Below are 25,848 nucleotides of genomic sequence, written 5' to 3'. Positions count from 1 at the left end.
CAATTCTGTTGTTCTGATAATTAACCTTGAAATCTAATTACAGCATATTATTCTTCTCTTTTTCAGAAAAGGGCATTCAGCGGATATTTTCGCGGAGGAGGAAATCGAGACAGCAGACGCTTTCGCAGCGGCACGTCGCAGCAAACTGCGTTTAACGTCCGTCTACGATGCAACCACCTGTGCGACGAAATGCCAGGAGTGCACAGGTGAGTACAAGTATATACAATATATATATATATACATGCATCTTCGAGTCGCGCCATACACACACATGTATACACGCGCCATTAAATTGCCACGCTTGTTTCCGCACCAACGTTTCGCGGCATATTGCTTCGGAAACGTTACTTTGGCCTTGCGTGTCGCACGCGCAACTAATAGGTCCCAAACTTCCGCGAAACTTCGTCCATTACGACAGAGTAAGCATCGTATTATAAGACGCAATAGTGCGCGTGTAAACTAATCAGGGTGATGTATAGGTTTGAGGTGATCCTCCTATTACTTTACGTAAATTTGTCAGGTCTATCACGCCATTTAATGGTGTGTCTGACCTAAGCCGGTGTTTTTCTACTGGACGAAACTATAGCGTAGTCGTTTACGCATACGTGGACATTTACAAAGAGTTAAAGTTTCACCTAAAATAGCAATGACAAACTAATTCGGTTATTTCAAATTTTACTTTTTATTTAAATTTTTTATTTTCATTTATTAAATAATTTTTTGATAAGAAATTTTTAGTAATTTCTGGATAAATTGTTATTTTATTTATATGTGCTAAAAATAAATTTATTTCTTCTTGATCCAGTTTTATCAACTTGTGATCTCATTCAATTATTTAAATGATGTATACTCTATCTCTATATGATCTTTTTTTAATGCAACGATGCGTAATAAACAAATGCATTTTATTTTTTATAAATGTAAATATGCGTCATTCGTTGTAATATTTGTTGCGTCATTCATTGGAATATTGATAACTTTTTATTTTGGGATACTCGAATGTAGGTTTTGAATTAACTTTATGAATATTTTTAACAGAATTAACATTCAAAGAGATTTCATTACAAGATACATATGACATTTCGTTCCATCACGCTATCACAACGTTATACTAGAATGTTATATAATCTTTTCATTTATCATATAAATATATGATTAAAGTAATGTGTAAATTTATTTTAAATTAAAAAAAATTTCTAGTTTTTCTCATATAAAACAAACATTACAAAATGCCCTAAAAATAAATCTTTCGTGATTTACGTGTAGTTGAAGATTTTAATCAGCGCTGCAACCTTTTCAAATCAAGCGATAAGAAAAGTTCTGGGAAATACCGGAAACAGTATTGTCACCAGAAGTGACATTATTATCGCGATGACGTTGTTCGTATATAATGATGAGGAGGATATTAAAAGTTCGATCGATTTGGAAAGTATTTGCCGCTATTTTTAATAGTATTGTAGAATCACCTTTCTTGAAAAGGATTGTGACGTACGATATACGCATGGCATGTGATATCAAAATATCTCCTTTCATCAACGATGCCTTTTATTTCCGTATACGGAGTGTTATTGATGGTGAATAAAACAACCATATATGTTGTTATCGTATAAAAATGTATTTAATAAATAACATCTAACAACGAAATAAATAAGGCTTGGAGCTCATCTTTATGTACTTATGTACGTATCGCAGAGCCGGCCTACGCGAATATTTATGGAACAAATGTGCTTCTCCAACAGAGACAAAGATATAAAATCTGCTGGGAAATATATATAGGGCTTGACATTTATTTGTGTGTCGTGCAAAGTAATTTAATGAAATTTGCATGCGTGATAATGAGATTTTTTGAAATCAATTTACTAAGATCGATTTTTTCTTACACACTGAAAAAAAAATTATTAACCTAATAAATATTTATTTCAATACTGCCTAATAAATCATTTATTTGAAACAAATAAATATTTATCTGTTTAGAAAAGGATTTTCTTATATTAAATATTTTTCACATCAGATCAATCATATTATTAGTTTCAAATAAATGATTTATTAGGCAGTAGTGACATAAATATGCGTATTTGAATTCAATAAATGTTGTTTTCAGTGTAATCAAACTGCTGCGCGTTCAAGATTAAATAATATCTATAAGTTTGGAATTATTTAACGAAAATATAAATTTTCCTTTTCATGAGGACTATTTCTGTTGAGAAAAAAATAACTGTTCCGAATCAGCTAAAGAAGCTACTTAGAGAATGACGCGAATCGTCAATTATTTGCATTCGTTTCTTCGATTGAAAGAAGGAATGCTAAATAAATGTATAATGTTATCGTGCCGAGAGTAATAACGGTTCAGGGCTGCCGGTTGGACATCTGAATTCTGCCGCAAAGCCGACTCTGCGAATACTCCGTGTGACACATAAGGACGAGTTTAAACATTGATGCGCATAAATGCAACGTCGGGCACGCTGATCGTGCGCCGAGAAGCAGCGTCTCGCCGCGGACAATTTTACACAGAATGCCATCTTGAAATTCAAATAATTCGAGAGTTGTGATTTATTTTCCCTTCTCTCTCCCGCTCTCGCGCCGCTTGCATAAAATGATGAATATCTTGCCCGATGTAAAACAAAACTTATACAAGTGTATTACTTCCGTCGCGCTAATGGAAAAAATATATAATAAATGCGTCGAGAGAAGAGACTTTTCTCGTTATTATGCAAATCTCGAGATAGAATTCCGATATTTCAAGTCCGCGGTTACTGTTCCGCGGATTATGTTACTTAATTGAGCTTCGTACGCTCTATCCCGAGGTGAAATAAATTAGGCTTCCTTTGTACATTTATACAGAATGGCATCGGGTGCCGCTCATACACGTAATCACACGAGGACGTGATGATAATGGTCGGGTTTCCTCAGACTCCGGTAATGCTGTGCAGCCAGGGCTTGAAGTAGGTCGTCCTCATGTACACACCCGGTAGATACGGAGACGCGCATTTTATACCGTGAGAAACGGTCCCAACCAGAAACCATCTGCCGTCCGGTCGTTCCATCACCAGCGGACCGCCGCTGTCACCCTGAGCAAAATCATTAACCGCTATCTATATTGTTGTTTGCCCGACAACCTATTGTCGACATTAATTCCGCAGGATAATTATTGTAGTTGATAGCAAGCTGAAGGAATAATAATTAATCGTCGAAATATTAAAGGGTGCACTTCACGGAAAAATAACAAATCCAGACATAAATAAAAAAAAAAATAAAATAAAAATAAATCAAGATTAACATAATTAAAGCAACCTATTGTCGACCTTAATTTTGTAGGACGAAAGATAATTATTGTAGTTGACAGCGAGTTGAAGGAATAATAATTAATCGTTAAGATATAAAAGGGTGCACTTGACGGAAAAATAACAAATGCAGACATAAATAATCATAAAAATAAATGAAGGTTAAAATAATTAAAGCAACCTATTGTCGGCATTAATTTTGCAGGACGAAAGATAATTATTCTGGTTGACAGCAAGCTGAAGGAATAATAATTAATCGTCGAGATATTAAAGGGTGCACTTGACGGAAAATAAAAAATCCAGACATAAATAATAATAAAAATAAATGAAGGTTAAAATAATTAAAGCGATTAAGTAAGAATATTGTGACACGGAATTTTCATAATCGAGCGAATAAACGTGTTATTTAGAATGGGATAAAAAGGAGTAGCGGTGATAGAAGCTTTAATGTTTGACGTTTCCCTCTATAAATAAAAAGTAAAATCTTCAATTCTACGTAATCTAGTAAAAGACTAGAGCATAAATGAAATTACTGTTACGCGGACTACATGCAATCGTGTTATTTGCCGCGAGATCAAAGGGGCACCTGCCGATATCTAGAGAATGGTATTAATTAATTTAATAGAGAGTACGTAGATAAATCCCGCAATAAGATTACCTCGCAGGAATCCTTCTGGCCGTTCGCGTATCCTGCACAGAGGAAGCTCTCCAAGATCAATTTCGAGTGTCCACCCGTTTGGAACATCTCCTGGCAAACCGCGTTCTCCATTATAGGCACCTGGACCTCTTGCAGCACCGACGGAACGCCACCATCTGTCGAAACGTAACCGATACCGTTATAGTGTAAGATCTCGACAGCGACTTGAGACGCGAGAGAGAGAGGAAAGTCGTGAGGCAGAATCGCGAGCAGAATTCGGACGCGTAGGAGGCCACGCGAGAGTCATCGTGAAAGTTGTTTTACTCCGCTCTCGTCACGGTAACCTGTTCCATTTTGTACTTTCTAGTCTTGCGGGAAATTTGCCACATGACTAGCGTACACGATATACACACCCACGTGCGAGTTGGTGTAGCCGCGATTTATATAAATCGGGCGAGGAAGAATCGATATACTCACTGTATTTAAGACGGCCCCAGCCCGTGACAGTCGCCATCCGTCCGGTAAAGTCGATCCCGTCGTTGGGCATGCAAATTGGCACGATGTGCTCATCGAATTGCACCGGCGACTCCAGCTCGAGAAGCGCCAGGTCATTCTCGAACGTCGCAGGATCGTAACCGCGATTCACGATGACGCGGCGAACATTCTTCGTTACGCTGCGCTTCGACTCCAACTCGCCCGAAATGTCAAACTCGCCGAATACCGCGACTAGGGAAGCCAGGAAGCTGCGATGTAACAAAAGAGATATAATATATGTGACGTTTTAATCTTCTTTTTTCTTAGCTCATTATATGCAAATTTTCTCCTGTGAGAATTATTTTAATCTAATACTATTTTTTTAAATAAATCTAAACACTCATTTAATCATTCTATAAAAGGAAAATAATTTACATATATATATATATATATATATATATATATCTGTTTATATATTATAATTAATTATTATAAATATATTAATTAAATTGGATATACAATAAGGGCCAAAAATTATTATAATCACTGAAAAAATTGTTAGTTTGACTAAATCGTTCAATTAAATGATTTTATTAATTGAACATATAGAAATATTTAAATTAAATACAACATATTAAATCTAATAAATACTAATATATGTTCAATTAACAAAATAGTAATTTAGTTGAACGATTTAATCAAGTTTACAATTTTTGGAATTGTATAAGTATAAAGGATTAATGCGGCATATTTCTAAATAAATAAAAAATATATTTGTCTTGCTTTCTCGAATTTCCGGTGCAGCTTTGCACGACTTACCCTGGTTGACAATGAGCTGCTGTAATCACATATTTGTCAGTGATAAGAACACCCCCGCACTTGTTTTTCGTGAACAAACCGAGCCAGGTCGCTTCGCGAACCAACACCTGCCAGGGCCATTCTCCAAATTGCGCGCCCTTTCCGCCGACTATCTTTCCCGCTCTGGAAACCAGAGGCCTCAAGCCACATCCTGTCAATGTGTCAAATCATTACTATAATAAATAACAAAATTTCGCGCATGAAATTTTTGAAAGAAATTCAAACGACAGAATCATAAGATTTAATAGACAGGGTGTCTAGCGATCAGGGAAATCTGGAAAATTGGGTATTGTCAGGGAATTTTATAAATCTTGAATTGTCAGGGAAAGAGAAATTTTATTATTTACCTGGATTTTTTCATATTATTCTACATTTGTCTCAATTATTCGAAATTTTTTATTAAATAAATATAAACTTTTCCTTGACTCCCAGCACGCTAATTTTCTGTGTTGTTAAAAGTCGATTCATTTACAGCGTGTTCGTTAATTTATATTTTCATCGTCGTGTTATTTTATTTCAATGCGTTTAATAGAGACGAAACTAAAAAATTTGATATAATATAAATAAAAAGGGTGATTATTTAAATAGTTTTTAGTAACATGTTTGTTTCGATTATCGTACATAATGCAGATTGTATAATTGATTAAACTTTTTTGTTTTTTTTACTTCCGAACCTTTTTTTTGTTGAAAAAAATATCTCAAAGGTTTCATGATTTAACATTTAATTAATTTATCATATAGATATATGCAAACGATATATTTGGAAAAAATAATACTACAAAATCAGGGAATTTTTTTCATTGAGTCTGTTGGACACCCTGTAGATTAGCAAATATTTTTTTATCGCAGAAATTTGTACAGATACTTTAGAACTTGCTCACTTACGAGTCCGAAATTCCGGTTGGTTCGTGTCGCTGCTCTCGGTCGTGTTCGATAAGGTGAGACTTTGTTCTTCCGGTGGAATCGTCTCCGTGCTGCTGGACGGGATAGTCGTGGGTTTTCTGGTCGGTCTCGGGCGCTTCGTCGTTACCTGAGGTTTCTTGGTCGTAACATTCTGCGAAGTAGTTGGTTTGGATGGTCTCGAGGTGGTCGTTTTGGGACGCGTCGGCTTCTCGGATGACGTCGGTTTCTGAGTGGTACGAGTCGGCCTCTTCGTGGTCGCGGCTGGCTTCTTCGTCGGCCCCGTTGTCGCTGACAAGGACGTCGGTTTGGTCGTGGGTTTTCGCGTGGGTTTCCTTGTCGTGACGCTTCCGTTAACCGGTCTTTTTGTCACGCTAGAAGTAGAAGGCGCTACTGAGGCTGCCGTGGTACCATTTCCACTGTAGACCACCTCTTTTAAGTTCTAAAAAATAATTGGAAAAAAATTACACACAAGAACTCTGATATCTCCCTATATTGTCGGAAATAAAATATTCATTTATATATTTTTTTTTGCATCGTTACTTCATATGTTATTCGTTTTAAATATTATATAATATTTTGTATCGTATTTTTTTTACATTAATACATTTTTTACATTAAATTACAATTATTTATTTACTTATAAATGGAAAACACGAATATCAAGAATTCAAAATTCAAGGATTATTGCGCATTATACGAAAATATTCCAAAAATGTTCCAAAAATTCAAAGAGCGTAAAAATGTACAAGTAGTAACAACAAATAATTATAATTAAATATTATATAAAATATTAAATTATATATATAATTAAATTAAATAAATAGAAACTTTGAACGTTACAAATAAATGGTAAAACTTTTATATGAATTGTAAATTCCATTACATTGATCAAACGCGAGAAAGATAGAGAAAATCCTCAAAGCTTGGATCGAAAGTTAAATTGTCGTATAAAACCCGGAGCGATCCGGAACTTGGTCAAACAGCGAGTAAAACTCTCGCTGGTTAAACGAGTTATCTCTCGTCGTTACCTGGAAGTTTCCCTGCAGCGACTCAACGAGCTTGTTGACGAAAGCATCCACTTTATCCGTCAGAACGGCGTCCTCGAGGAACGTGGGCGTCGGGATATCGTTCTCGCTGATCAGCTCGATCTCCGGATACCTCGTCTTGTTATAAATCTCGACGATCGTCGGCTTCTCCTGCTGCGAGATTGGCGCGGAGATGTTCAGATTCGGGTTCCGCACCGGCGGGAAATTGATGAGGTCGTCCGGAGCCGCGGTTTCGTCCTCGCACGGCACAGTCGTCGTGGTACCCTTGATGTACTCCTCGTTATTCGTCGTGTCCTTGAATATCAGGGTACTAACCGGAGTGAGATTCTCGACCGACCAGCTGAAACTCGGAGTGGACGGTTTCAGGTTGAACACCGGTTTGTTCGACCACGAGGACACGGTGGTCCAGATCACCGGCTTCTTCGTGCTCGGCCGCTGCTTTGTCACCCCAGGTTTTGTCACGAAATTCCCCGCCTCGGTGTTGACGTCGACCGTCGGCCTCGCGCTGGTCCCGTCCTTCAGGTTCACGCTGATGTAGCTGGTGGACACGACGTTGTTCGCGGCGGCGTTCGAGATCACGGTGTTGATGTTATGGGTGATGGTCGTGGACACGGTGGGCTTCTTCGTGTTGATCAACGTAGGTCTGAGAGGCGTGGTCTTGATCGGAGTCGAAATTGGTTGGACGGTCGCGCCGGTGGGTTTCCTCGTAATGGGTTTCTGGGTGGTTTTCGTGCTGAATTCCGTGCCGAGTGGGCCGAGAACTATCACCGTCGGCGCCGGAGGGTTCGTCGTAGGCCTACTTCCGGCGAAGCTGCTGGAAGCGCCAGGATAGGTTGTCTGCGCAGCCGGACGCGAGACGTACGAGCTACCGGAAGTCGAATATTGCGACGGGTAGGTCGTTTCCGTGGGAACGAGTTCGTAGTTGTAGTACGTCGAGGACAGCTTGGAGGGCTGAAGAGAGCTGGGTTTGTAGTAGACATACGGGAAGGTCGAGGGCGCGAGAGTGGTAGGTCGATAGTTCGAAGAGCTGACCTTCACGTGATGGAAGGGTTTCGATGTCTCGTCGATGCTCACCCAGGCCTGAACCGGCGAGGAACTCGCGGGAACCGTCACGGATACGTCGGATTTCGGCGTGGTGTCGTTCAGAATGGAGATTATATGATTGATGGCGATCTCCTCCTTGTCGAGAACATCGTCCTTCTTTTTATTACCCGACGGCAGGTCGTATATAATCGTTGGTACCTTCACCAGCTCCTCCTTTATCCCGGATACGCTCATCGGAGTAGTGGCTTCGAGCGTCGTCGCCTCTTTCGTCGACATCTTCTTTTCAACCGTGCTCGCCTTCTCGAAGGTGTTCTCCAAGGTCAGTTGCGTGGTAAGTGTGTCGCTCGTGGGTTTCTGCGGCGCCTTCGTTATCAGGGACGCCGTCGACTTCGGCAGCTGCGACGTGGACGTGAACTCCAGCGTGGAAGAGGCAGGCCGCTGCTCCGGAAACTTGATCCAGATATCCGACGTACTTTCACTCTGCGTGATCCTTTCGTCAATCGACGTTTCGGTGGACGGTCGGAAGATCTCGTCCGGGTTATGGGTCTCCACCAGCATCGTGCCGTTCTCATTCAACAGTATCGTCTCCGGGTCGGAGATACTATGATTGTGATCACCCAATCCCTGAGAGAACAACGACGGGAGCTGATCGACCGGGTCCGCTATCTGTAGGATCTGATCCGGGCTCAAGCAACGTGGTGACCGGATTCACCGCCGAGGGATCCTGGTGATCCTGGATATCGTTATTGGAATCCGAATGTGTCAGCAGTCCCGGCAAGCCTCAAGTCATCAATGATGCCTTGCTGACCCAGAAGAGCCGGGAACTTGTCCGCCAAGTGACTGACGTCCGCTTGCTGGACCACCTGCGTCTTTTCGGCGTTGTTCTCCGTCCCGGGCAACGACGAGGTCGACGAGGAGCCCTGGTTCGAGCTGGAAATTTTCGTGTACGTGGTCTCGCCGCCGATCGGTCGGTCCTCGGTCCTCGTAGGCTCGTTGCTGGGGACAGACATGCCGAGCGGCGTGCCGTCTGGGTTCAGCAAGATCGGTATGTCGGGCACGTGATCGAGCTGGTGAAGCTGAAGAAGCCCCTCGGCGCCGGACGGCTGGTCCCCGTTCTCGATTATCGCGCTCTTCGGTGGCAGTTGACAGCACGCGCCGAAGAGGAAGCCGTCCATGCAGGCGCCGACGACCTCGCCCTTGCGCCGGGTGCATTCGTAATTGAACATGCATATCGGCGGCTCGCTCGATTTCATGCGCGACGGCAAGGACGGCCGGCACGTCTTCGGGACTATCGTATAGCCGCCAAACAGCTTCCTGCCTAGAAAATCATTCGAGCGAAAGGTCAATTTCGTAGAACAATTCTTTTTACCATTCTTATTTCAATATTTATATTTTAATTAGAAGGGCGGGAAATTATATATATTAGGTGCATCGAGCTTGTTAGAAAATAATGTTCTATTTAAATTAGTCTCAATTTAAATACTTTATACATATAAAATATAATCTATGCTGAAAAAAAGTTTATTGAATTTGAATAAATATTTATTTCAATATTGCTTAATAAATCATTTACGTATATTAGAAATATGAATAAAATAATGATTTTATGTGAAAAATATTTATTTATTTATGATGTGTAAGGAAATCCTTTTTAAAACAGGTAAATATTTATTTGTTAATCTAATAATTTTTTTCAGTATACAAATAAAATACTTTTCTATAGATTTATATATTCTCAGTTTAAAAAGAGAAGTAGTTTATAACAAAATCGTTGCGTCTTAGCTTTTATTAGCCTTTATTTATCTTGAATTTATAATTTAATTGTGGGACAATTCTTTTTTATTTCCATAATTAGCAAAAACGAGAGAAAATTATGTAAAAAAAACGCTTGAAAATTTTGAATTCTAAATCTGAGGAAAGGTTAAAATTCACCGAGTATTAGAAGTTTACGCGATTCTATAAAAATGCGTCCATTTTTTTATTACGCATAATATTAGAAAATGTTTACAATTCTTTACAAGCAGCGATAAAAAGAGCCATAGAAAAATGAATAATTATTATTCTACGGACACATAAGCATATCGTATGATTCCTGAAGATCGCTCCGTTTGGTATTTGGGTTGATCGAAAAGCATCGCGTTCACGTTCGAACGCTGCCCTAATTTCAGCCTACCCTCGAAGAGAAATCGAATAATATCGTATCGAGGATTTATCGATCGCGATATACGTATCCGTGTAGCGAATGAGAAGTGAAACACCAGTTTTCGCGTCGGCCAAAAATATATACGCGGAAGCGTGCCGTTTATCTTGACGAGCGAAGCGAGAACCGTACAAACAGAGTTTCCTAGTAGACACTCGCCGATTTGTTTGCAGAGAGAATAGAAAGAGAGGAAGCTCGTTCCTCTTCGACAAATTATGTCTTTACAGCGTCTTCCGTTCGTAAACGTCGCTGACACATCGACTATATGTATATAGGTGTGTATAAGGTAATACATCCTTCCTGCTGGCTCTCTCGCACGCGAGAGAAAATATGAATCATCGACGATACATCGAGTTAATACGGCGAAAAAACAGCGAGATGCACCGCCCGTTTCTCGCACGTCCGCGTGTGCTTGTATACGCGGTTATCTCTTCCGGTTACGCTTAGCTGACCAAAGCATAGACGAGCAAGCATGTAGGCTTTGCTACACGTGCATTCTACACACACCGCGCCGATGTATAATGACCTACTCCGCGATCCGTCCGCGATGCTTGTCTGGATCCTCCACGACCGGCGTTCCACATTTTTCCTATATATGCGCGGATTCTCGCGTCTCTTCCACATGTCGCGTTTATCATCATTAGTATACCGCATTTCCTCGCCATTTCTAAATACCACATATCCGCGGAGAATGTAAAACCCCGTGCCACGTAAAGTCGTCTGAGAGAGATGCGTCCTAACTTTTCGTCCACGAGAAATTCTCCACCCATTTTTCCCATATTTCAATTCGATGGTTCGGAAATATGCAACGTACACTGAACAAAAATTTGTTAACTTGACTTTATTAAACCTTTCATCTAAATTATTATTTTGTTAATTGAACATATATTAGTATTTAAGTCAAATATACGTTTTGTTAGATTTAATATGTTACGTTTAATTCAAATATTTTTATACGTTCAATTAACAAAATAATATTTAATTGAAAGGTTTAGTCAAGTTAACAAATTTTTTTCGAAATTATAATTTTATGACACATATAATAGTGATAATTATGATAATTTTATAATATTAATTAATAAAATATATTATAATAATTTTATAATATTAATTAATAATATAATATAATAATAATAATATAATAATAACAATATTACAAATAATATAATATTAAAGCAAGGTACGCACGTGCACATGGTGACAATATATGACAATGAATGCAAATTATAGACAGACTGCAAAGTTTTAATTCTAATTGGAGCCTTGAAGGGTTAAACGCTCGCCGTCTCCGCACACATTGCGGCTTTGAAAATGCAAAAATATGCTGTTGCGCAAAAGAGCTTCCCTCATTTTTCGCGGCGTTCTCCGCGCGACCGCAGGCTATTCAACTTTCTTTTCTATGCGCGCCGGGAAAAAAAGTGGGCAATTTGCAATTTAGATTAACCGCGGGATTGTGCACAATATCGCGAAATATGGGTTGGCTACGTGATTCGCTTGTGGAAGCGCGCGATTATATTCACATTGTGGAGCACGTAAGGCGCGCCACTTATAGTTTAGTGGACGCGGTCTCTCTATACGCAATCTTTATGAAAGCGGACGCGAAGTGCGTAGCGCACTCGATTGATCACTGCGGGGTCGCGTGACGTAATCGCGTAGCGTTAAACGCTCGTTGTCGATTTCATGTATAACGCAGTTCCGTTTAAAACGGGAAACATCTCATTAATTATGCACACTCCCCAAAAACTCCGCCGCGAGCTTCGTGAATTAATAAATTCTATCGTATCGCGTTCTTTCTCCAAGATCCAGGCTACTTCGTGTAGATTTATTTCGATTATTATATCTCGAATACCTTCCTCTCTCTCTCTCTATCTAAAGAGAAGAAAGATAGTATTAATACGATACCTCGATTGAAAATCAAATTGCGCGTGAAAATGGATGGACACTTTTAGAAAGAGCATATTTATGACAGATTAAAATCGCGAGAGAAATAACGCGCAATTTGCAGTTATATATCAACTGGCTTTTCTCATTTATTTTATTAAAGCATCGGACAAAATATACCCAGGAGACACAACTGGTAATAATAATTAGCCCCCTGCGGTGTCGTACTTTCTGCTTCCGTAAGCATTTCCCACGGTACGCATATTTCTGTTCTCTGGCAGAGATACGCTTTGTATCAGAGATAAGGTGAAAGCAACGGGAGAACAATACGAATATCTTACAAAAGTTTCTATGATTAAGAAGATCCGTTATTCCGCATCTCCGTATTAGATGTTTCATTTTACATGTGCATATAAAGTTTTGATCGCACACAGAGGGAGAGTGTTCGACTTTCCGCGTGCGGTTTCTATGCAAGTTCGGTATAACAAATGCGTACAATGAGAAACGTGATATATGGATAAATTATTATTATTATTATGGAACTGTAAATGTCGCAGATCATATAAATATGTTATACGCGTCGCAAATTTTCTCCTGACACAAATCAACGCGCGAAAGTGGAGAAAGGTGAGTTTTTTGCTGATATATAGGGCAAAGGTGTCATGCATATACGCTAATGTGCATTTAAATGCATATTCGGTATGCACCGACTGTCGCGGGAATAATTTCGAGAATATCGAGTCGAGAGAGAACGATCGATCCTTCCCTTAAATTCTTCCCTTATGAAAAATATTGAAAAATCGATATTTCACCAGAAATGACATTTCTGCCGCCAATTTATTATACAAAAGTGTTCTAAAATTACCATTTCTCAGAAATACAAGTTTTATTTGAAATAAATGCTTTCTTTGCAAAGGTTGTGAAATCATAGTTTATCGCAAGTTTTTTTTCAGAATTTTTTGACATTAAATATTTTTAGTTAAATAAATTTAAATGTGATCTGTTCAATAAAAGTAAATGCATTCTAATATTTTTTGAGTATGTCTTGCAGCTTTAATTAATTTATGTAAAATTAAATTAAATTAATTTCTGTTAAAATTTCGCTTAAATTAACAGAGAAGAACAAAGTTTTGTTATATCTCGGTGTGTATTCAAATTTAATTGCCAAGTTTTAATCTGCTATTTGTTTACTACATCAAATATGCAATCGGTCATTCAAATAATCATCGCGTGAAATGTATTATCTTTATAAATTAATGATATTATTTACGATGGAAAAAGTATTAATCCAATTTTGAAATACCTATGTAAATTTTGATATAACGATAAAATTTTGGTTTGTCTTATTAATACACGAAAAGAATTTTCTCTTAGAATTTACTCTGAAAATCATGATAATCGTGGGACAAAAAATTTTATAACTGTTTGTCTGATTAATATTTACCACAAAAAATATTAATAGTTACATAATAAATTGTACATATAGCAAAATTAATTAAACACATCTTATAATTTATAGTGAGATACATCTTATAACTTATAGTTAGATATTAATATTTTTTATTGTGATAAATATTAAATTAATCAGAGAAACTCTTCTAAAATTTTTTTAATACGTCTCACGCGATTATCATGATTTTCAGAATAAATTCAAAGAGAAAATTCTCTCTGTGTACCAAGCAGATCCTCGCAGGTGTGTCTCTCGCATGACTTTCGCAACGGGACGTATAAAAACTAAAAAGCCTTAAGTAGAATTTGATGTCAATATTTGCCGTGTCAGAAATTCGCAAAAAAAAAAAAAAAAAAAAAGAAAAAAATATAAAACCGCAAAGACTCGTTAAAACGTAAAACGGCGCTACGTTGCTTTTCTCCGGCGACCCTTGACCTTCCTCTCACGCTCGCCGGAAGGTACCGAAAGCAGCTTGCGAGAAACATTGATATTCGCGCGGCTCGGCAGAAAATCGAATTTCACCTCGTACGAGACGCGCGACAGGAATAAAATGGCGAAAAGCGTCCTCCTCTACGACATCTCTTTGTTGGTTGATTTTCCTCAAAGAAGGACGGAAAGTAGAATTTGGTGTCAGTAATGACTGCTGACTTTAACGTATCATTTTGCGGCACGAACCGCGCGCACTGGCATGCATATTAACGAGAATATATATTAGCGGGAATACAATTTGTAAAAGTAGAAATTCAAGTTTGCTTTATTTCTACGTTTATGTATCTACTATTCTCTATAATGCATTCTACGGGGCACGTAGATCTATTGTGAGAAAAGAATATCTTTTCCTATTTTTCAAGTAGGAAAAGATATAAGGTATATGCATATATGAACATGGTTATTTTGTTTTCACATTAAGCTTACCATATATATTCCGTGTGTAATATATTTTCTCTTCAAATATATATACGATTTTTTTAGAATAATTAAATATTGAAAAATATTTACTTGGCAAAAAGTTGGAGAATATTATTAAATACTTTGCGTAAAAATAAATGCATAATAGATAATATCAATTGTTGTAATTACCTTCATTTTGCGGCGTCCAGGGGTGAGAAAAGACGCATGTCAAAGTGAGGAAGATGAACAACAGACAGACACTTTTCCTAGCAGTCATCTGTAATGATAAAGATCGACATATTAATTAATAATAAGACATTTCTGTCTTAAATAATCAATTTATCACACAAAATATTAGAGAGAAATTAAATTAGACAAAATTTTAAAAAAATTCTTTTCATACTTAAAGATAGCTCTGCTTTAAGTCAACGTTAATTTATTTATAAAAGCGGCCCTTGGCACCAGTTCAGCGATAATCTTAAAGTACTCTTCAGTTTCAAGCCAGACTTTGAGAGATAAAAGGTGACGTAAAAGATATGTGTGTATATGTGTGTGTACGCTTATATATACCTATATTTACGAGAAAAAATGAAGATAAATTGCAATTTTCTTTGTGGACATGAATTTTCTCTTATAATATTATGCATTAAATGTTATTTCAACCGAAATTATTCTTCATTCTCGCGTAATAAATAAATTATATTTACGATTTATATATTCATATATGCATAGCACACGTGCATACATACATGTGGTATAAGATATTTATTCTATTACTTTTTTGCCATTATTTTTCTTCTGCATTCAGCAGCTTATAAAGACAACTTTTTCAGCGAACTGAATAGAGCTCGCATCTTTTTAGGTTTAATTCCAACATACGGTAAGTCGTTCAGCAAATGTAACTTCCTAGATCTCATTATCAGATCGATGTACATATTTGTCCTTTGTAACGGTACAGAAATATCAGCCTCTTGCACGTATATGCCAGAAAAACTGGAAATTGTAATATAATGAGTTTCTACTCTACATGTTCTTTCAGTAAATCTTTTCTTACAAGGTGATAATCATCTAAATTCCGTGGCAACATTTTTCTCCGCACATTGAATAATATTTCATTCAAGACGTAGCAACTTAATCTTAAAAATGAATTAAAAAACAAGAATAATATAATAAAAAAATAATTTACCGACGGTCTTTAAAAAAATAATTGTCATTCATGAAATATTATGTCACAGTATTTTAATATTATAAATATTATTTATACAATATATATGGAAACAGAAGCAAATAGAATTGTAAATCAAAGTTATATTAAATTTAACATGATTATAACATAATACCATATTCAAGAGAAAATTTATGAAAAATACGTACATCCAATTTGTGAAAAATAATTTTATCGCAGCACATGTTTTATTACGCTTGGTTTATGTACGTACTTTCTCATCCTAATTTACAATTATTGATTCACAAACAACGAGCGAGTACAACGGCTGAAATAATTTAACGGTTACAATGGACGGATATATATGCGCAATGGATTAACCAATATTTCACAAATATGGATCAATGCTTCTTTTATAAATGTGCGCGTAGGTGTGCAGCGCTTATCGTTAGATACGAAGAGAAAAGAATCGCCATTAATGAATGTAAGCGCGAGAAAACGCTATTAATAATTTTTGCAAAAAAAGGAAAACGAAAGGTCAAAAAAGGTTTTCCCTATATATGTCGTTACAATTTATAAAAATATATATCCGCGTAATTTAATCAACATAGAAATAACGAGAGAAAATTAAAAGAGAAAGAGAGAAACATAGACAGAGGAAGAGGAGAAACAGAGAAATAAATAAGACGAAGATAAAGGTAAATAACAATACACTGTAAAAAAATATGTAATATATTACATATTTATTACATAAATAATGAAAAATATGTAATATATTACATACAAATATATAAAATTGCATTATTATTAAATGATGAAAATGTATGTAGCTTTTCATTATTCATCGTGTACTTTTACATTTATTATTTATGTAATTTTACATATTTTTATGTAATATTACATATTTTTTAGTGTATATCGTCGAATACTCGCGGAAGAAGGAATATATATATATATTATATTATAATTTTACATAATTTTATGTAATATATTACATATTTGTTACAGTGTATTGTTATCTTGCCTTCGTCTTACTTATTTCTCTTCCGCTTCCGCCGAGGTCTACCTTCGAAAGTCCCTTGAAAATTCCACGAAAATCCCAGCGTTGCACGCACCTTTGACACGCGAGTCGTGCGAAATAAGGAGGCGCATCGCCCTGGACCTATGCACATATCTCTCTTCCAGCTTCGGAGGAAGGTTCACGCTCACACGCGCGTCGCTCGCACTGGACAACGAGCTGGTTGTGCATGCGTGTATCCCGCGGAATCCCGTTACAGTCATGCAGTCACACGGGCCCCCTTACGTATATAAGTACGTATATATATACATATGATAGTCGCGAAGGCGAGTCGGAAGGAGGACGAGATATCGGTGGAACCTGAAGGTAAACGTCGCGCCGGGATATCTTCGATGAGGGAGAAAGAGAGAACGATGAAGAGACGAGGAATGAACGAGCCGGTCGCTCTTTAACGCAGGTTCACCAAGGCACTGCTAACCCAGTTTATACCAATTCGCCGACGTTCTGTCCCATTCTCGCTTACGGCCTTGTTAACCCGTTAAAACTTACTGTACAACTGTAGCATATATACTGTCGCCATTTGTCCAAGTGTCTTGCTATAGAGTTGGAAATTCGGAAAATACGTTTCCTTCGGTTTTTTTTTATTTTACTCCAAGACTCTAAAAAGTGTAGGGTGTTTCAAAACTGGCGGAAATGTTTTTATTGACAGATTCGGAGACGATTTTTCCTCACCGAAAATGTCGAGATACCAATAATTTGCGAATTATAAGCGGTTGAAAATAAAGGCTTTTTTGGAAACTAAGCCTTGTGGAAATAAAATATTAACAGAACTACATTCTTTAGTTAATTTTAGATAGAGTTTGCTTTAATATAAGGTTTAGTTATAAAGATACATAATAAGCAAAAATTGAGAACATGCTAAAAATGACCTCTCTCAACATTTTCATTAAGGAAAAATCGTCTCCAAATGATACCAGGAATATAATAATCTTGGATTTTTATAGAAACGTGAAGATTCGTAAATTTAGATGACATAAGCATTTATTTTTGTTGAGATCGATGGAGGGGATTTAAATACACGAAGGCTTGATTATCGAATGATCGCTTGAACGTAAGCTATATGATAATGATTTCGTATATAAATGGTTCGTTCGTGCCGCTCTGATTTTTAATGCGATCCGTTAAAATGAACTGTTGTTTCATTCTCTCTCTCGCCTGTTAACCTAAAACTACGGAGCGTTCGGTAAATTTATATTATGTCGATTAAATGTAGCGTAATTATGCTAATCTTATTAAACACGCTGGAATATTATGTTAATTAAATTAAATGTACCGGAATTATATATATTATATTATACACGCAATCGCATTTTAAATATTATACTGCTTGACATTTAAAATATATAATTTCGAGACTGATTGATCAAATTAATAATTGAAGAATACTTTTAACGATAAATTAATTAATATGTTAAATTAGAAGAATAACAGTAGAAATTCTAGAGAGAAGAAGAATGAATAAATATATATATACCTATATTTTCATTTATTTTCGCAGGTGAAAAAAAAACGGGAAACGATCATATATTTAATATATTACATATAAACAATGTCTCTCTTCCTACAACTAATATTAACATAATTTATAATCATGAATCACTCGATTTAAGTATAGCATGAACGTACACCACTTCATTATGCACAGTTACCTTGATTCAGGGTCGACGGAATCACGATAACGCCGTTGTGTCGCGTAATAGTTACATACCTATACACACACACACACACATTACACAAATTACGTCTTGAGAATGTGTGTTACATCGCGCTGTTAACAGAGATGCAATCCTTTCGTTTGCCCTAAGCACGGCCACGAAGTCACTTTCGTTGCGAGTGTTCCGTTTTCGCGTTTTCACGTTTCCGTTCGTCGTCGAGAATTTTCTGCTTTCTTTTTTTTATAAGAAATATTATTAACATCGTATGACATTTCTTGTTCGTCTAAGGTCGCTTATACACCAAGAGAATTTTCTCTTAAAATTTCCCCTGAAAATCATGGTAATCGTGGGAGAATAATTTTATAAGTTTCTCTGATTAATATTTACCGCACAAAAAATATAAATATGTATGCGCATAGTAAATTTCTTACTACTCAATATTAATATTTTTTATTGTGGTAAATATTTTAATTGTCCCACGATTTTCAGATATTATATGTACATAGTAAATTGTACCATGTATATAATAAAATTAATCGAACACATTTTGTCTTATTGTGGTAGATAATATTTGTCATATTAATCAGAAAAACTCTTCACGTTGTCCCACGATTATCATGATTTTCAGGCTAAATTCTAAGAGGAAATTTCCTTTATATACATTAGTCACTCTGCGGTTTTTTTTCATTAGTTTCAAAGATTTTTCACGTTTCCCTGAACTTCCCGGATGACTATCTGCCGCGGTGATCAAAGACTCGGCAAAAGAGTCCCTTTCGACTTGCTTTATTGCCCGACGGGATTCTCTGTATATCCAACCGGAAAAATGTCCGGTTGGAAAACGCGAAGGATCCCACGCTCGCCGCGAGAGGATCTTCGCCAGAGGGAAGATCCTGCGCCAATCTCGAGGTCAACCCCCGACGAGGTCAGAAGAACCGAAGCCTCTTCCGCGTTCATTGGCCGTCCGTCAATGCCGAGGAAATGCCGGTAGCGTGTGTGCGTGGACGCATTACGTGTATAAAGCCATGTATACTGGACCTCGGAGAAAGCTCAGTTTGACGTGTCTTGATTATTGGATCTGGGTGACCCGATTGCTTCGCGCTCGACAGTAGCTTCCTCGACAATCTGTCGCGGATTCTCGCGAAGAATCTCCCCGATGATTGACTGCTGCTAACGGCGATCGATCATACAAAACATGTAGGTGATTGATGACACCGAAATGTACATTGAAGTGTTCATTTAAAAGTCTCGCGTCAGAGAAGCTAACAATCACACACACGTATATATATATAGATTATATATGTCAAATTCAGCTCTTCTAGGAATTGAAAATTTTTATGTATACATTTGAACGAGAGAAGGATCCGAGAAGAAATGTTTTCGCACGATTTTTTTCTCTCAACCTCGTTTCCGCGATTCACTTCTCGCGGACAGGCGCGGATTCGAATTAATCCAGCAGGTCGGAACATCTTTGGCCTCCATTTTCTCTTCGCATGAGCGTCGATTATCGAGTCGACGGTGATTAGCGAAATAATCCGAGAAAGTAGGAGATCCGTGCTGTTCGAATGGAACGCAGAAGTCCGCGCGCGGAAACTTCCTACTGCGAAATTAGACTTTAGGGTAAAGATGTAATTGCGAAAAACGGTCTTCTGCTTTCACTCGGGCGCTTAAAATATTTCGTGCGATCGTTCGTGCGAGACCGAACAATTCCTTCTGCGCTCGATTCAGTCGGAAGACTTGGGAGCCTCATATACAGCCTCGTTATACGAAATATCGAAAGTGACATTTATATGTTAATGTGCCAATATTGATCGCACGAAAGAACATTTATTGTAATAACAGTTTACGGTTTAGTCGCGTGATTCTGTTGCAAAGAGGCTTCGTCGACGCGAAAATTCTGTTTTTATAATGAAACTTCGCATGAGGCTTGGTATTAAATATAGATATTTCCAGCTGTCAAAAGGATTTAAACTTCTTTGACAATTTGTTAAATATTTTTTCACAATTTTTTTTCTCTTCATATATGTACGCGATATAAATTTGATATGCTAAAATCTAGAGAGATAAAAAAGTTTGATATATTTGAGAAATATATGAAAATGTAGTAGTATTTTATCTTTTCTGCCGTAAAATTTGCCAAAGAACTTCCACTTGCGTCGAAAGTAATCTTAAAAGACGCGTGCAAATTTTCTCCTACTGGTTCGAAAAAACCTGGGTAAAAAGAGCGTCACGTAAAAGCGTTAAATGTACAAATGAACCTACATGATTGGAAAGAGCGACAACGAAGCCGTCGACAACCGTTACGAGACCCGCCGTCGCATACCTGACTTAGGTACACTGATCGGACATGGTGTGCACGTGCGTAAAGGATGTGTGCATTAGAAGCTGTTAGGGGTCAACGGCGAGAGATCTTTCGCCTGTTGAATCTCTCGCTAGACAGTAGCGAAATTACACGGAAGCATCTAAAAGTGAAAATATCCCATATCGATCTTACAACTCTCGTAAAATCAATCGTTTCTTCTCTCCGCAATTTTTAAGCCTTTTAATATTTTTTTAAATTTAATATTCTTCAAAATATCTATATATATAATACATACATATATAAAATATATAAAATATATCATATAATAATGTATAAAATATATTATATAATAATTAATATATTTTTATATATGTATATAAAAATATATATATAATATATATATTTTTTAAAGAATAGTTAAGCTTTAAAAATATTGCAAAATAAAGAAATATATATGTATACGATATATTTTTAATTTATTATACTAGTAGGAACTAATGCAAAAGAACGCAGATATACAGGTATTATTTACTACTTTCTTTTCTATCAGCCTGATACATTTTTTTTCTATTAAACATAACTGTGTTATGTACGGCATACACTGTATTTAAGATTCGCCAGTTATGTGCGTGACGGTGGCTGCGTGCACGCTAATTCGCGCGATGCCGATTTCTCAAGGTGTTTGGCTTCACGGTCGCCGCGTCTCGCTACGCATCTCGTCTGCTGGCGAACGAGGGCAGGTCCGACACAACGAGTCAGGTCGACGATACCTGTTACTTGCGTAATCGATTTCATACGCGGAGACCTGCCCGCGACTTTTGTCGTTTAACGAGAACGGAATGGAAGATACGCGCGAACTTGGGAGATGCATTGAAAAAATCCATGCACTTTTACGTGGAAATTATTTGTTCAAAACTGGAAAAAAATTACTTAATTATCACTAATTTTTTTCCATATTTTTTAAAGTGAAAATTCATATTAATGTAAAATGTAGGTAAAATTACTACTTTTATACAATACTCACTTGTAATTTTATTTTATTAGAACAAGAATGTTTTATTACTAGCATTTTGTATGTGCAATTCCATGGTTAGTGGAATATTTTTAATTATGAAAATAAATAAGGATATATTTCAACATTGCGTGATAATGCTGGGTCGAAAAAACCGAGCATAATATTGTATAATTTCACACAAATAGAGAGGAAAGAAGAGGTCGAAATGTCACGATGCAACGGAGCACATGCTGTCAATGCAATTGTTTTCTACGTGTATCGGAAACGCTTTGTTTTAAATCGTCGGCTATTTCTCGAATCCAATCTCCGCGAGATTATGCCGATTTCTGATCACGTCTTTGCTTTGATAAAAAAAGTCCGACTCTTGCGCGCGCGTTCTTTTTTATCAGATATTGAATCTCGCAGATGACCTTATGTTGCACTTTCTCCCACGAGATTAGAACGAATCTGCGACGGCGAACTGATGTCATAAATAGAGAATCACGTTTTTTTTGCACGAGCTGTATTTTCAATGCTTTCATAAATAATATAAGTATCATAAATAACTTCACTGAAGTGTATGAGCAATTGTGCTATGATATACGTTTATAGCATTTGAATTTGGAATGGATATAAATTAATTAATTTTTGTTTAAAAATTCAAGGTATACGGATTGCGTAAAATATTGATTACGGTTGTCAATATATTGAATAAAATGAATTATTTAATAATACATCTGTTTAAAACTCTCAAATCATAATTTTATTTATTAAATTGAACATAATTAAACATGTTTGTACAATTTGTCACATTCAACAGAAATTTATTTTCTAAATTCTGCACTAACGACGCGCACATATATTAATGGTGCAATTAAAAATTCCGTTGTAATTAGAAGAAGTTCGAAGAAATATTTTGAGATACACGATACATATTTGTATGATTAAAATTTATTCCAAAACATTGAGAATTAAAACACGCGAAAACATAAATATTGCAAATTATTCCATATTGAGAAATTTTATATTTATTAAATACTTATATATCACCTATAAATAATAAGCGCAATTTAATTTCTCAATTTAAAAGAAAAATCTGAAATATCTTTGTATCTTTAAACACAGATATCGAATAGAAAATTCTCTCTTATAACATTTTTTCTACTTACATTCGAGTATTTCCTGATTCCTGAGATTGAATATTCTCATAGAAAAATTTTTCCTACTCCGCGCGTTTATTCCTGCCTGATTATATTTACGTACAAGGTACTCGGAATAAATTACTCAATTTTGCAATTCACATCGCGCTAAATGCAAAAGTTGAGGAATGCGATGCATCATGAAGACGGAGCAACTCGACGGAGTGACACGAGGGAAATTACCTCACGCCCGTTCCGCCCAGAGTCGTATCATCGATCAAACAACCCCCTTAAGGTCCGAAGGTCACTTACCGTGCAGCGCATTAACCTTCGGGGTGCAACACGGGTCGAGAGTGGGCCCCGTTAAGCGCGTCTCATAACGTCGTTTTAATTCCAGGCAGGTCCGCTCTTTTTCCGCTTCCTTCCACGAGACAGAGAGAGAAAGGAAGCGCGACCTTGCCCTTGCCGGTCAGATTTAGATCGTCCCTTCCGCTTCTTCGGGCTTTCCTCCTCGGGGTCACTGATCCTCGTCCGACACTTCTTCACTGAACTCGCCCTCGTCGCCGAGATCGAATTGATATGAACCGATCCGATACCGATCCGATACCGATCCGATACCGATATACTCGCGATCTTATCGAGTTTTGCGCGCGCGTCTCTCGCACTAATATCGCCGACCACTATCAGTCATATCGACGATACCTGCGATATACTGTCGAAACCGATCTAACCTGGAGATCTGTTCTCTATGACTCTTTTACGCGCTCGCACCGATCTGTACCGCACGATCGTCCATCCGGCCAGCCAACGGGATGGTATCTATCTGATCGTCTTGCCACGGCATGTGCTGCTGGAGTCGCATGGCTAAGTCATAAGCGGCGCCTTCGAGGATCGGTAGTGGTGGAGGTCGTTTATGGTGGAGGCAACATCGCGTTCGACGGAAGCCCGATCGAAAAAGAGGAAGGGGCAACACCGTTCTGTGGTGGACAGGGGCCGTCGAGGGGACAGGTGGAAAAACGTGAAGGGGGCCCGAACTTGGTCGAAGGGGAGGGAGGAGAAAGAGAGGGAAGCAGGAGAAACCAAAGTGGGTCAGTGGCCAGGTCACGTGGAGAAGAACGGGCCCAACGTGCAGGACGGCGACACACTGTCCTACTCATCCAGCGGCCGCTCTTGGCCGCTCCAGGTTCTGTCTGCCCATTCAGGAAACGCCTCGCGATACCATCGTGAAAATGAGATGCGATCCATCTTCCTTCGTCGCCGATCCGTCCCGAAAGAAAGAGCCTCTGATGAAATCGGCTGATGAGAATCGCACGAATATACATGTGTATATAAACGAGTGACGAGTGCGTATAGTCAGCTGATAAAATCGGGATAAGATTGCATTTTATATAAATGGCGTTTACATTTGTCGCTGGTTATTAAAAGTTTTATGACGATGAAGCAAGCTGGAATAACTGCGAGCGACCCAAATTGATGCCAAGTAGTTTCGCGGTGTTAAAAAAAAAATATTATCAAATCCTGAATTTTAATTGAGTACGCTTTATAGAAACATTGAAATTTTAAATGATCTTTATATCTGGAGTTTTTTCAGAAAATTCATTTCCGGTGGCACAGAGTCAAAATTCCAGCCATTTGTCTCGATCTAAATTAATATCTGTGAAACGATAATCGTCGAGATATCAGTTGTATTAGATTTCTCATTTTATTTTATTTGTTTTTTTTTCTCAATCAAATTTATAGAACGACAATTCTATGCAATAACATCTGATATTACTGTATCATGATGGCACTTTACGTATTCTAATTAGAAAAGAGGTATAATAGTACACATTGCCTTGTAGATTGCAGTTTGAAAGAGATAAACGAGTTTCCTTTATTACATTGAGAAAAAAATCCATGGCGCTTCGTCTCCGTCTCACGGGAATTAATAAGTTTTCCTTATTAAGAAGATATAGAGCGGAGAAGCAAGCCGTAATGTAAGCGTAATTTTTCTGGCGGATTACAACGCACACATTTTCGCGAGCAAGCGGTTAAGTAACATTGATATTATCTAAATAGTTGATTATAAACCAGAGAAAAATTACATGATTTTTATGAAATGTAGATGTACACCAAATTCACATTTGAAATAAATATTTTATTTTTAATCAGTTTCAACAGACTTACAAATATCGGATGTTGTTCAAGTTTTTCCTGTTGCAATCGTTCTAAACTTTTCGCAGAGAGAGAAACCTGCAGTCGACAGATTCTTAAATAAATAGCTTTCCTGCAAGTTTTTTGAAAAATAATTTTTCTTTATCGTGACTTTTAAAATTTATCTTGCATATTTATCTCGCAAAAGTTGAGCTTTGAACTTTTTACAGGCAAATCCTCGAGCCTTAATATATATTAACTTTTTTTTTGTTGCGCGTAGAAATCTCATCAGAGCAGTTAATAACAAACGTTCAATTTCCGGCGTCTGTGGTTTTCCTCACTGAACATTAAATGTTCCTACTTTCAGATACAAGATAATTACAATAGAGCTCGTGTGTAACGAGTTGTATTACGAGATAAATACAACTTCTATAACGCGCGTTTGTCGTCTATTTTATATATATAAAGGTCCGGCCACCTAATGTTCATTACCTCATTACCGATAATCATGCGCATTTATTAATGGAATAATCGGATGAAAATCATATATATAGATAAACATATATTGCAGTGAAATCAATTAGCGGATTAATTATCCTGCGCGCGTAATTGGCAATTTTTTTTTGTAATCTTTTTGAGCAAATTCGCAATAAAAATGTAACCAACCGGATAGTATATAGCCTCGACTTTTATGATGCGTCGCAATACCAGAAAAAGCTC

General features: G+C 37.3%; 1 protein-coding gene across 1 annotated transcript; it reads right to left on the bottom strand.

Annotated features, from left to right (window-relative positions):
* Positions 1–1,592: 1,592 nt before the first annotated feature.
* flz (transmembrane serine protease filzig) lies at positions 1,593–23,877 on the bottom strand. The gene is given in 10 exon segments (XM_029316610.2): positions 1,593–3,068; positions 3,940–4,094; positions 4,396–4,661; positions 5,212–5,401; positions 6,136–6,592; positions 7,182–8,933; positions 8,935–9,024; positions 9,026–9,561; positions 14,855–14,942; positions 23,308–23,877. Coding segments are annotated over 10 exon segments (3,708 nt in total). The 5' UTR covers positions 23,320–23,877; the 3' UTR covers positions 1,593–2,906.
* Positions 23,878–25,848: the final 1,971 nt, after the last annotated feature.

This window comes from Nylanderia fulva, unplaced genomic scaffold, assembly GCF_048542155.1.
Source record: "Nylanderia fulva isolate GAGA-0341 unplaced genomic scaffold, ASM4854215v1 Scaffold5, whole genome shotgun sequence".
NCBI classification, from domain to species: Eukaryota; Metazoa; Arthropoda; class Insecta; order Hymenoptera; family Formicidae; genus Nylanderia; species Nylanderia fulva.
Note: the sequence above shows the minus strand (reverse complement) of the source record. Positions and strands in the feature narration are given on the sequence as shown.